General features: G+C 33.9%; 1 protein-coding gene across 1 annotated transcript in view; it reads left to right on the top strand.

Annotated features, from left to right (window-relative positions):
* Window positions 1-9896: 9896 nt before the first annotated feature.
* LOC128235430 (uncharacterized) overlaps window positions 9897-12400 on the top strand; it is a 33218-nt gene continuing 30714 nt past the window's right edge. The window contains exons 1-3 of the mRNA XM_052950252.1: window positions 9897-9995; window positions 10261-10356; window positions 10581-10636. Coding sequence (XP_052806212.1) covers window positions 9961-9995; window positions 10261-10356; window positions 10581-10636 — 187 coding nt within the window. The 5' untranslated portion in view covers window positions 9897-9960. The remainder of the gene's footprint in view (window positions 9996-10260; window positions 10357-10580; window positions 10637-12400) is intronic.

Raw genomic sequence — 12400 nt, 5'->3', positions numbered from 1 at the left:
ATTTGTTGCTAAACCGGTTTAAGAAAATGTTCGTCTCCTATGCAGTAACCTCCCCTATTGTACAGTAGCAAATATAAAATCCATCACAAAATCTTCGCCTAACTCTCATAAATGTGATTTAAAAATATGTTAATATTTAATCAACGTGTTTAACGATCTAGCATTCATCTTTGAAACATTATTACAGTATCTTTATCCTCCATTCACAAACACGTGGACATGATAAGCAAAGTACATGCGTATATTTGATAAACGAACAAAAACATGCAAACAGGTAGCAGGATGAAACAATATGAACAATATCATTCCTAATGCTTAGAACGTATACTTGATCAAAGATAATGACATTCAAGACATGAGTTTTTAAACTATCATGAATTGCGTGAAGGGCTATACACTTTTGCAAAAAAATACCCCTTGCAATAGTATTTGGATATATTTACTTCCGTTTCTTTTATGCTTATTTCCGGAGTTTTATTTGTTTTTTTTTATTTATTTCTGAATTACCCCCTTTTTTGAAAAGGGTGGGCTTTACGCCACTACCCGTGGGGCGCCCCTCATGCATAATTATAGCTGTCAACTTTTCTACTTTCGGTTTGCTGAGAAATAGTTCTCTGCTGTTCATTCTTATAGCTTGATATTCGCTCGTTTTTTATTGCAAAGCTTTATGAACAGTAAAAAATGAAGTATTATTAGTGCACAAATGTTCCAAAAAATAATGAAAACACTTTTTATTTTAAGTAAATTACTACGCCGCTATTTATAGAATGAAAATTTGGAAGGTCAAATGTGTTAGCAAAACAAATGGATACTCATTGGATTTTAACCATTCTTCTTAGTTTAAGACTGCATATACGCGTTTTCCAGAAGAGTAAATGCCACGCTAGTTTGTTGACACATTTTGAGATGTGGGTGGGGTAAAAAATATCGGATCTATCTGTAAATTGTTGTGTGAATTCTCCAGGAAGCTCATTTTACGTACTACAACGGTTAACAGTTCAAAATACATTTGAACGATGCTATAAATTTTTATTTATGTTCGAACAGTTGTTTTTGTCTGTAATTCGTTTGATATGAAAGCAAATGTTCGAACATTCAGCTTCAAAGATCAGTAAAATGTTTGATAAACGGGATAACCGGTAATAAACGGTAAGTTGTTAATTTCCAATTATATATTTATTTAAATTTATAAAATATTTCTTTATTTTTTTTAACATTTTTTGACATAATTCACTTAAGTCCAGTGTTCCGTTTTGACCAAGGCAAGTACATGTAACAACAAAGGATTTTAAAAGTAGTTCTGAAAATTGATATTTTCACTCCTTATTTTGCAGTGAAAATATCAAATTGATATTTTCACTGTTGTTATTTCACTGTTAAAACCCCATATTTCATCGTAAAGCATGAAAGAAACACTGTTCTATCATTTATTGCTCCACGTTGCGTCACGCTCTCCTACGGTATCCCCAATTGTCGTTCACGTTCTGATACGCTCTGACACGCTCCAACACGTTTCCTCACGATAGCCACGATTTCCACGCAAGCTGCATATACATAACAGCTTTATCTACTGGTACTCTATCAGTTTAATCATGCCAGCGAAACGAAAAGGTTCCAAAACTTCAAAACTTCAAGAACTGTTGTGGTTGATGTTCATCCGCCACCAACCCCTCCCCCACCTCCACAACCGGAAGAAATTGAAGATGCTCCGGTGGAAACCCCATCGCCCCAGGATGATGCTCCAAAGAAGACGAAATTTCCCAGAACAACTACAACATACACTGACCAGCAAAAAGAGGAAATTTTAGATTTTCTCAAAGCTAACCCTTCCATATATGAAAAAAGAAGGCCTGACTATAAAAACATGCAGCTCAAGGAAAGCTTGTGGCAGCAACAGGCTGATAAAATGGGGAAAAGTGTGCTTGAACTGAAAACTTGGTATAACAGCCAGAGGACAAAACTGGGAAGGTAACGTTTTACAGTAGTTAAATGCACATGTTAAAAACGCTTATGTATATAATAAAACGTTTTATGATTTAAATGTTTTTGGCTAATGTTTATTTTCAGTAAACCTAATTGTGTTTTATTTTTGCTATAGGCTGAAACAGGCATTAAAGAAGTCTGGCCAGAGCGACGAGGTGTTTAGTGCGACGGACCAGTGGGTGTGGGATCATTTCCAGTTCTTGGTTCCACATATTGTTAACGTTCAACGCAGAAATGTCGTCAGTTTCAAGTCAAAGGTTCCCACATCAAACGCCTCCTCGACGTCTCAGCAATCCACTGACGCAGAGGGCGATTCTCCGGCCCCAAGTATAACAAGCCCATCGTCTCCTAAAAGGTCGTTATCTCCTTCACGTGACAATACTTGAACACTAGGTATGTGTCTTAATTAATTATTTTTGGTATCTATCAAAACTTGATCCGTTACAAATAATCCTTTAGATACTAGTTTGCCCTTGTAATTTGTAATGTTGTCCTGTACGTCTGTCAACAACTAGTTTTGGAAACATGGTTTAATACAAACGTTGTAACAATAAGTCGTATTAGTAGTAACAGTCATCGATTCATCAATTGGCTTGTCCAGGTAAAAACTTACACTGTTATTTCCAACGACTAATTATACACGTTCAGAACACATTATTTACAAGTACGAATGGACTAACAATAAAACACAAATAAATTATAATATTCGTGCATTGAACTGTAATACGTATATTAGTACTACAACTGCTTCAATGATATCTCTCACTACTTCAGGTTTCTGTTCCAAAGTCCCAAGAAGACATCGGAATCTCTTTGCCAGAATGCCAAATGCATTTTCGACAACACGTCGGCCTCTAGATATTCTGTAGTTTAATATAAGATCCTATTTTGGCATTGATCTCCGTGCATATGGTTTCATTAGATACGATTTCAGTGCAAAAGCATCGTCACCAAGAATGAAATAAGGCATATCTATGTCAGGGTCACCATTTGTTTAAAGGGCACGGTGGCGGTATTCCAAGTGTACAATCCTCCAGACAATCAAACAGTTCCGTGTCCTTAAAGATCTGTGCATCTGACATATGTCAAGAAGCCTTTATAATTATGATAAAGACTACCCGACTTCGCAGGCATCTTGATAGCTACATGCTTGCCATCCAATGCCCCAAATGCACGGGGGACATTCCATTGCTTCTCAAATAGGTCCGATATAGTTTTCGATTCTTCAATTGAAACTGGGCATGCCATTACTTCGTCTTTATACGCAGCTACAATGGCCTTGAACACTGTTGGAACAGTCCTGCAAATAGACGAACGGCTACAACGAAATGCACAGTGATGGATACTTATCCCCAGTTGCCAGGTGTCTGAGGACAAGCGCCAACTGCAATCCAGGACAAATTGGTTCACGAAATCTGGTCCTTTGCTTTTCAATACTTGGCAATATTCTTTGCAGAATCTCGTCAAACAAGGCTGGAGCAATTCTTAGATAGTTTATGTATGCACCGACATCCCGACACCGGAGTTCGGCGTTTAATAGTTGTGTGTAATGTCCATATTGAAGCCTACTTTCAACACTTAACCATGGCTTAACCCAGCATGACCTAGGCTTTCTATTTCTTCTTCTGACTTCTAATCCGATATTTATATCACGTGTATGCTGTGACCTTTTCTTTCGTTCAACAATATATGCGTAAATTAAAACAGCCACTTCAGGATCGTCTATATCCAGCTGGTTCATTGTTGCGAGTAATAAGCCTAAAGTGAATTATTTCTTGTTTAAATATCAAATCGTGACGTAAAACGTGATCATTTGTCTCAAATCGTAGGTCAAATCGCAGGAGATCGCAACAAAGCGGCTTTGTCGTGGGAGATCTTAACAGGACGTAACGGAACGTGGTGGAGGTTGGAAGCAAATCGTGTTGATCGCAACAAAGCGTAACAGAGCGTGATGCAAATCGTGGGCTCGATCGTAGCAAAGCGCAGTAGAGCGCAACAAAACGTGCTGATTTCGTAAGGAAGCGTAACAGAACGTGGAGTAGACCATTTAATCGTAGAGCTCCCCGATGTTTTAGCCTTTGGCTAATCGGGGAGATTGTGGCCAGATGTAAACCTAGCATTAGCAATACAAAATCATATAATCTTTGTTGCTATGCAGATATGTTTATGCGACTGTGATCATATATTATAATTTTATCTGTTTGGTCCTTCATCTATATACAAACGGAATTAATTAGTCCTTGAGGTTTGCTTAAACTCTTGCACATTTTATTACCACACTAATTTCATTTTCAAGCATGCTTAAATACTTATATTGTACAGTTTGCATAATCAATCATGGTCATTGGTTATGATATTATTTAATGTTTGGTTTTGACAAAAATAATATTACCGAAGTCGGTGAATGAGGACGGACATATATTGCAATGGCTTCATTTCTTGGTATGGATTAAATTTATTCATGTAATATATGGCATGCTGACATATGCAGAATGGTTTATCTAAACCTGTCATGATGTTTAAAATCCAACGTCAAGCTTTCATCCACGTTCACACAATCAATAACCGGCCTTTCTGATTGTAAAGGCAGGTTCTGAAATAAATATCAAATTAAAACAAATTAATTAAACAACTGACAACTCTATTACGTTATTTAAACTTACAAATTGGGAATTTTTAACAAATATTAAGATTTTAACATGAACTCTGTGGAACAAACTGGCTTCTTTTCTGTGATATTTCTGTTCTTCAACTTTAAACTTAAACATTTTTTTCTTATCACGTTATCGTATGCACTTGATTACAGCAGGTAAACTACTGGTTTGTTCTAAAGTGTTTGCATAGTAAGCAATAAATCTGGCGATATCACTAGCAGGAAGAATAGAATCCACGTGAGATGTTAGGGATATTTTCCCAATAAATAATAGTGATACGTTATTGTTCAAATATAGTGTATAGTAATAAGTTATAAATTGGAGTGCCCTCCATTTACCTACCGTGGACCATTTTTATGATGGCAATCAATCAAAACGTTGCAAAATCGTACGCAAATACCATGCCAAGGCACAAAAGAACAACTTCGTTTGCACAAAATAAGTCAGTAAATATCTAACAACTATATAAGCATCGATTACGTTTTAAGTTGAAAATGTACATGTTTTAGATACGTAGACCTTCCTGTGCGTATTTGATGTGTGTTATTGACGCTTGTCTTACTAATGGCTTACAATAATTGAATTGTTGTAGTTTATTGAAACACTCTGATATACACAATATGAGAGTCTTGTAATATTTGTTTTGCACTTATTTATTTATATAAATGCCTGTTTGAATTTTATGAATATATTTCTAAAAGAACAATAACATGTTTTTATAACACCATTGTACGAACTTTGTTTAAACTATAATTAAAGTGGGTTTAATGTAACTTTTCTTTAACTTTTTTTTTTGCCTATTTTTCATGTTAAGGTTATTTGTAGGTTCGATCTATTGATATAAAACGTTTAGAAGGGTATTACTTTATAGCTTAAGCAATAAGCCACAAAATGTCAACGTGTATGTTTTGGTCGTAATTCTCTTCAATCATATCAAACAGTAGTTACGAATGTTCTAAAGCTTTATCAATGTTAAAACTTAAAAGACTCACGGGGAATTGTAGATATTTTGTGGCATTCAAGCAACAGGAATAAGGCCTTCTCTATGATATTATAAAAACTTGTTTAGTGATTCATGTATCTAAATTGTTTCCATCCTCGACAATCATGATCGTTGCACTTTATCTTTAAAAAACAACAATATATCCAGCCTTACTTGAATATCCGAAACAATTACTTCTGTAATGTTTTGATTTTTTTTTGCATTGCTTAACTTCGCTTTTAAGTGAAAGTCAACATGTTTTTTGAATGCACCTTTACATGTAGAATGTCTGAAACATTAATAATACGATTAAAACAATAATGATATGCAATTTTTTTTTAATTTTGCATTTATTGGATGAGATAATATACTAGACTTTTCTCTGTTGGTCCTTAAGCTATTGACAAACGAAATAAATGTATCACCGAGGTTTGTTTAAACTCTTTTGAATAGTGATTATGTTGAACTATTCAATTTCACATTTTATTACCACATCAATTTAAACTTCAAGCATGTTGGCATACTCATATAATGCAAGCACTCAAGCAATCAAGTTCCACATCGAAAGCAAGGTTGTTTGAATAGTCCCATTGATTTACAATTCAATTCGGATCTTTGGTGACATAAGCTGCCATAAATTCACTTTAGGATTTTTGTGTGTCTGATACAGACGTCAGTTGATCGCTTACAATATAATTTAATGTTCGGTTAGACAAACATTAATAATAATGAAGTCGGTGAATGAGGACACAAGTGGAAATTATCTCATTCCTTGGTATGGGTTAAAGCTGTAAGTAAAAAGTGAAAGAAAGCGTCGTAAATTTATGCAATCGCTACTACGTTCCCACAAAGAACGTTTTAATTGAATCTACGACTGCTCAATAATTTTATTATATGCTGACATTGCAAAGTTGTATAGGTTTACTTTTCACTATGTTTAAAACCCGACGTCAAGTTTTCTTCCAATTTCACACTGTCAATAACAGGCATTTCTGAATGTAAAGTCAGGTTCTGAAAAAAATATTTAATTAAACACCCTAAAACGTTATTACGATATTTGAACATATTTGTGGAGAACTGATAAAAAATGTAAATTGTTTGAAATTATTTTTTTAGAATAAACTCTCTTTTTCATTTGAGAGTGTTTTCTTTTACTTTAAGCTAAAATTAGGTTTTTATAACGTTAACGAAATCGCTTGTTTGCGACAAGCAAAAAGTTGTTTTTTCATAAGAAGTTGTTTGCATAGTTAGCAATAAATCAGGCGTTATCACTACAGATATATCAAGCAGGAAGAGGAAAATCTAGCCAACAACCTCATGTGAGATAGGTTTTCGTCAATAAATAACATTGATAAATGAATGCTCAAATAAAATGCAATATATTTTAAATAAAGTGCCTGTCATTTACTCACTGTGTACCTTCGTATTGCTCCCAAACAATTCAAACGTTTCAAAACCGTATATTATTACTTGACTACTATACAGTGATAGAAGCATCGTCGACATTTTAAGTTGAAATAGTACTTGCTTTTAAACTCGATAAAGATCCTGTGTTTATTGGATGTGTATATTTGACGCGTGTCTTACTAATGGCGTTCCCATCGTGTGTCTTATGAACTGAGTAACTTCAATTTTGGTGACCTGTAAAAACAATGTAATATACAACATATCTTATGTTCCGTTTGCACTTAAAAATGCCCTTCATCGTTTGTTTAAACAGATAAGCGTCTGTCTTAAAAGATTGAATAAGTGTTTCAAAACATTTTTTGAAACACTTTGTATCAAAGTGGTTTCAATCAAACTCCTTTTAAGCTTTCCTTACCCTCTTTTCCGTAATCTGTTGTTTGGTAGGATCAGCTGTGCTGTCTGGCTTGTGTTCAATATATCGATGCAAAACGTCACCATCTGTTCAAACGTTTGTATTGAACATTTTTCTTTGCTTTAAATTGACAAACTGGCACATAAAACATATTAATTATGTGTAGAACGATTATGTACGGAAGGAGAAGGACGGGTTTTAAATTTTTTAACTTCAATAATGAAGTTCTAAGTCACGGTGTGCAGGCAACTTCACAGGCACAACACCTAAGCGAAATCGACTGTTCAGGCGTACAGAAAACTTTTGGCAAGCTCGCTTGTATTTTTAACTATAAATTAATTCAGTTTGATTGTAAGAGCATAAGGCTTTAATTGCCAGCATATGGAAATTAACATATCATTAAACAAGTACATGTATAACAGTATATGCCCAAGCCTAAATGAACACGATTCCAAAAAATACAGTAGGGTATCTAGCTGTGTTATATATGTGGGTATGAAAATGAGCTATCATGTGTAAAATTATACGGTACTGTAGGCCGGCATCTATTTTCCACTCAACCCACTACTCCGTTTGAAGACTTTGAACTTTGCCAGAATCGAAATATGATGTCCTTGATTTTAAATTTAGTAATTTTCGATATTCACATTTACTTAATAAGCATACAAAACTGATAGACTTGGAAGGGTGGCATTATTTACCTATTCTAAGTGATTTTTTCCTAATTATAGTACCAATTTGGTATTCATTGTCTGATCAAGCTAATGCTAAATGCATATTATGTTCATCTACATGTATATTCGAAATTCGAAAAAGGACAGGCGACAAGTAAATGTATCTTTTGAATGTATCCAAGCGTATGAATCTGCTCAACAAACTGACCTAATCGAAAACAGTAAACATACTACAAGTCAAAATTATCTTAATTTTTAAAAATATTTTTTTTTCAAATAATACAACTATAAGTGTTTTACACCGTGTGACGCCCTTTCGATAAAAAAGAACATAAGGAGGGTACGCATATACAAAACTGACCGTTTATATTTTTTTGAAAACAGTTGTGTCCGCATGCTTGTCACAAATAAACTCCATCATGCATGCCATTATATATAAGAGCAAAGCGATCATCGTTTGTATATATATTAATAAATAATAAATACATATTTATAAATAGGGTCACGTGGTATGTACACCGTCAGTTCAATGCATATAACTGTATGACAAAAATATCCACAACGAAATATACGTTTCTATACTGATACAAAATCCAAATGTTTGATCTTATAAACAAGAATAACACTTATTTTATCAAGATTGCGTTTTAGTAACGAACCCTTTCCTAACCTTTCCTAATTCAAAATGCTGACTCTTACTTGGCAGCATTGACACAGAATGTCAAAAAAATAGTTGTCGATTACGTTGTATCATTAGGGATAAACACGATTCACACGTGTACATGTTTGTTTTTGTCAAAAAACATGTCATGTTAAAACGTTCCGTCTGAATAAGGGATATACTTTGCGTTTTAGTATATGTGCTAAGCATAGCAATTAGAGTATGTCATATAAAGTGATCGAAAGACAGACAAATTTCACTTTAATGGCTACTAAATTTAGGTCTAAGAACGGTACTCTTTCTGAAAATAATACACTCGTAGACGAATCCTCGCCGTTAACATGTTTTATACGCCCATTTTTTAAAGGAAAATGGGACGCATTATAGTTTAACCTGTGGCGTACGGGCGTCGAGAACATCGTCCGCTCAAACCTCTAAGGAGCCCTTCTCCAATCATCACCAAATTAAATCAGGATGTGTATTGGAATAATGTCTTGTACAAATTTATTATCAGCCATATCGCTATGGTAATTCGAGAAGTATAGCCTTTTTCATGATATAAATGACCTTGTCACTACAATTATTTTTTCCAAGCCCTAGCAAAACAAACATACTATTTATGACGATATTTGGATCAATGGAATACATATTTTTGTAAAATATGCTGTAGCAAAGGCTGTATTTTATTACAATCCCAAAAAAGATGGAGCAGAGTTTCTTCACTGCTTACACAAAAAACAACAAAGTGATGTTATAACCGTAAATGCAAATACCTTTGCATATGTTTTGATGGTATCAACCTAATGCAGCGTTGTGACAGCTTCAAGGTCGTGCAGGTTTTCGAAGTCCGGTTGGTCACGGATTAATGATGATAAGCCTTCCTTCCAAAATAAAATTAGAAAAATGGCATGGATCGTAATTGCCATTTTGAAGATACTTTCAATTTAAGGCCATTTCAAAACACATTATGTTTCAACGGTGGCAGTACGTGCAGTTTATCAATACCTGTAATCTTAAAGTTTGTTTTCATCTAATATTAAAGCACTCGCTATTCATTCAGAGGTTTTGATTAGTTTAATGCCTACAGGAGTAGTTACAAAGAAGGCGTAGTTTGTAATGTATTCACGAAGTGGCATCAGTTTATACAAGATGGACTAAATTGTGTATATTTGTTTATCATTTGAAAGATGAAGGCTTTATTCTTTGTTCTCTGTATATTCGTGTACGTATCTTTTGTTCGTGATAATAAAGATATATTTATAAACAATATATCAGATCGAAAATGAATACTTCATACCGAACACAAATTATATTACTCCGTCAAGGTTCGGTAAATACTTAAGTGAACATGTTTAATGCGGTTGTGATAAATATATGTATGAGCATTATGCATATTGAGCGTAGATTATGGTTAGTTGGGATGCTGTTTTTCAAACGACGAATGAAAAGTAAATTCTTTATATGTTTGTATACTATTTATTTTGCAGAAATTGTTTTTCTGCACAAAGCCGCTATTGCACAGTTTACGAATCAAAGCAAAAATGTACAAGTTCTTTTATGGTTTTTAGAAAATGCACATACAGGTTAGTATTGCCACTATTTCACAGTTTGCCCTTGTCTTGACAAGTTTCTCATGACCTCAAGCATCAAGACAACAAGTGTGGACACTCTATCGATTACACCTATGAATATATGATAGTTTCGTTTCCTTTTGTATAAAAATATAACTTTATTTCGATTATTTTATTCCAAACATGTATGTCATTTTATAAAAATAATATATCACTTCTTGTCTAACGTTTTGCAGAAAAGTTTCAACACAAATCTGCTGTTCTGGATACTACGGAAATAACTGTGACATACGTAAGTTGAACGCTACAAGAATATATTTTCTTACGAAAATGTACTATTTGAAGCACTCTGGTCGATGAGATGTGTTATCTTTCTCAATACATTTAAAGCTGCACTCTCACAGATTGAACGTTTTGACAACTTTTTTTATTTTTTGTCTTGGAACGAGCCATTTTTTGCGAAAATTCATGGAAACCAGTTATATAAGACTGCTGACAAAAAATTAGATCCCAGATCTTTATATCTAAGTTAAAAAAATGAGGTTTTATGAATGTTTCTTTAAGCGTGAGTAACGGTTTAAGCAATAAAATATAAATTTTCGAACGGAAATATGAAAACATACGATATGATTATTTGTCAATAATCCTAATCATTTGTTTGCAGATATGTATGCAATTATTTGCTCTTTTCAAGACAAAAAAAGAGTTGAAAAAATGGTATTTCTGTGAGAGTGCAGCTTTAAAATAATGATAATGTTGTACACTTGCTGACTCCTACTAGCCTTTGTGATCACTTTTAGACTTAGTATTGTTTTTGGTTAAACTGTTTTAGTTTTAACAGAAGCTGTTTGTTGAAATAGTATATGTTTTGGTATTATATGATTCGTTTTGCATTTACAAGAACAGAAGCTCTTCTGTTCATTTCTTCAATTCTAATATACACCTTTTCGATTATTTCCGATAACCGATAACGTTTTTTGTCCGATTTTAAATCTCTACCTGATGAAAGAATATGTAAAGAATGCATCAGATTCATTCATATCGTGAGTCTGTCATGCTGTGCTATACCCGAGGGTACTGCATTTTATCAATATCTAGTCTTTGTCCGAATGTTAAAAGCTATTCTAGGTTAAAATTAGGACTCATCGACTTTTTACCTGAATTGAGGTTACGTTGACTTATTTGTCAACACTAACATTGGTCACCACAACGTTAGAAGGTCGCTTAATATGTTAAACAACTTTTTATGACAATATTACAATTTTATTAGCATAGTCAAGGAAAGTACGTTCGTTTTTACGCTAACGATTTACGTTAAAGGCTTAACCAGTTTTGGAATAATTTAATGTTATTAATCAGGTGATTTCATATTGGCCTAGTTATTTGTCCGAGGTTAGCTGTATTTATACAGCTGACCGAGGACAAATAATCGGGCCAATGGGAAATCACCTAATTAATAAGTATTTTATTAATTAACTATTACCATTTTGGTTAAAAACATTCTTATAACTTATCTTTATTTTACAGCCGTACTTATCCCTTATTCATTCATGGTGTTTGCTTTTCTAGACTTGACTTTGCTGATTTTGACATGCATCCTTAAAGTGACATTGCACTTACTTATGAATAAAGCACTGTACATTGTAAGGAAGCATGTCTTTTCGTCTTAATTTTGTAAATCGTTTGCCAAAACGTCAAATGTTTCACCTTCGTCGTCCATTTTGTCGGTGTACAAAATCATAATAGTCGTAAAATCTACAAACGGGTTACATAGAACTGTAATATCAAACCGTACAAAGTGGTTCAATCATTCAATAGGTTCCAGTATTCCAAATAGGTATATACGAAGCACAAACTTTTCAAAACAGTCGGAAAACGGAAAACAAAATGGCTACCTTAAAAAATAATTTCCAGCATATTTCTCATATTAGGCGAGTTTCGACAGCCAATGAAAATGGCCCATTTCTTAAATCCTATATTAGGCAAGTTTTGTAGCCAATAAAAACGGAGGAAACTCATATTGATCGAGTTCTGGCATATATTGTCTTCAATTGTC

This window comes from Mya arenaria, chromosome 5 (genome assembly GCF_026914265.1).
Source record: "Mya arenaria isolate MELC-2E11 chromosome 5, ASM2691426v1".
NCBI classification, from domain to species: domain Eukaryota; kingdom Metazoa; phylum Mollusca; class Bivalvia; order Myida; family Myidae; genus Mya; species Mya arenaria.
Note: the sequence above shows the minus strand (reverse complement) of the source record. Positions and strands in the feature narration are given on the sequence as shown.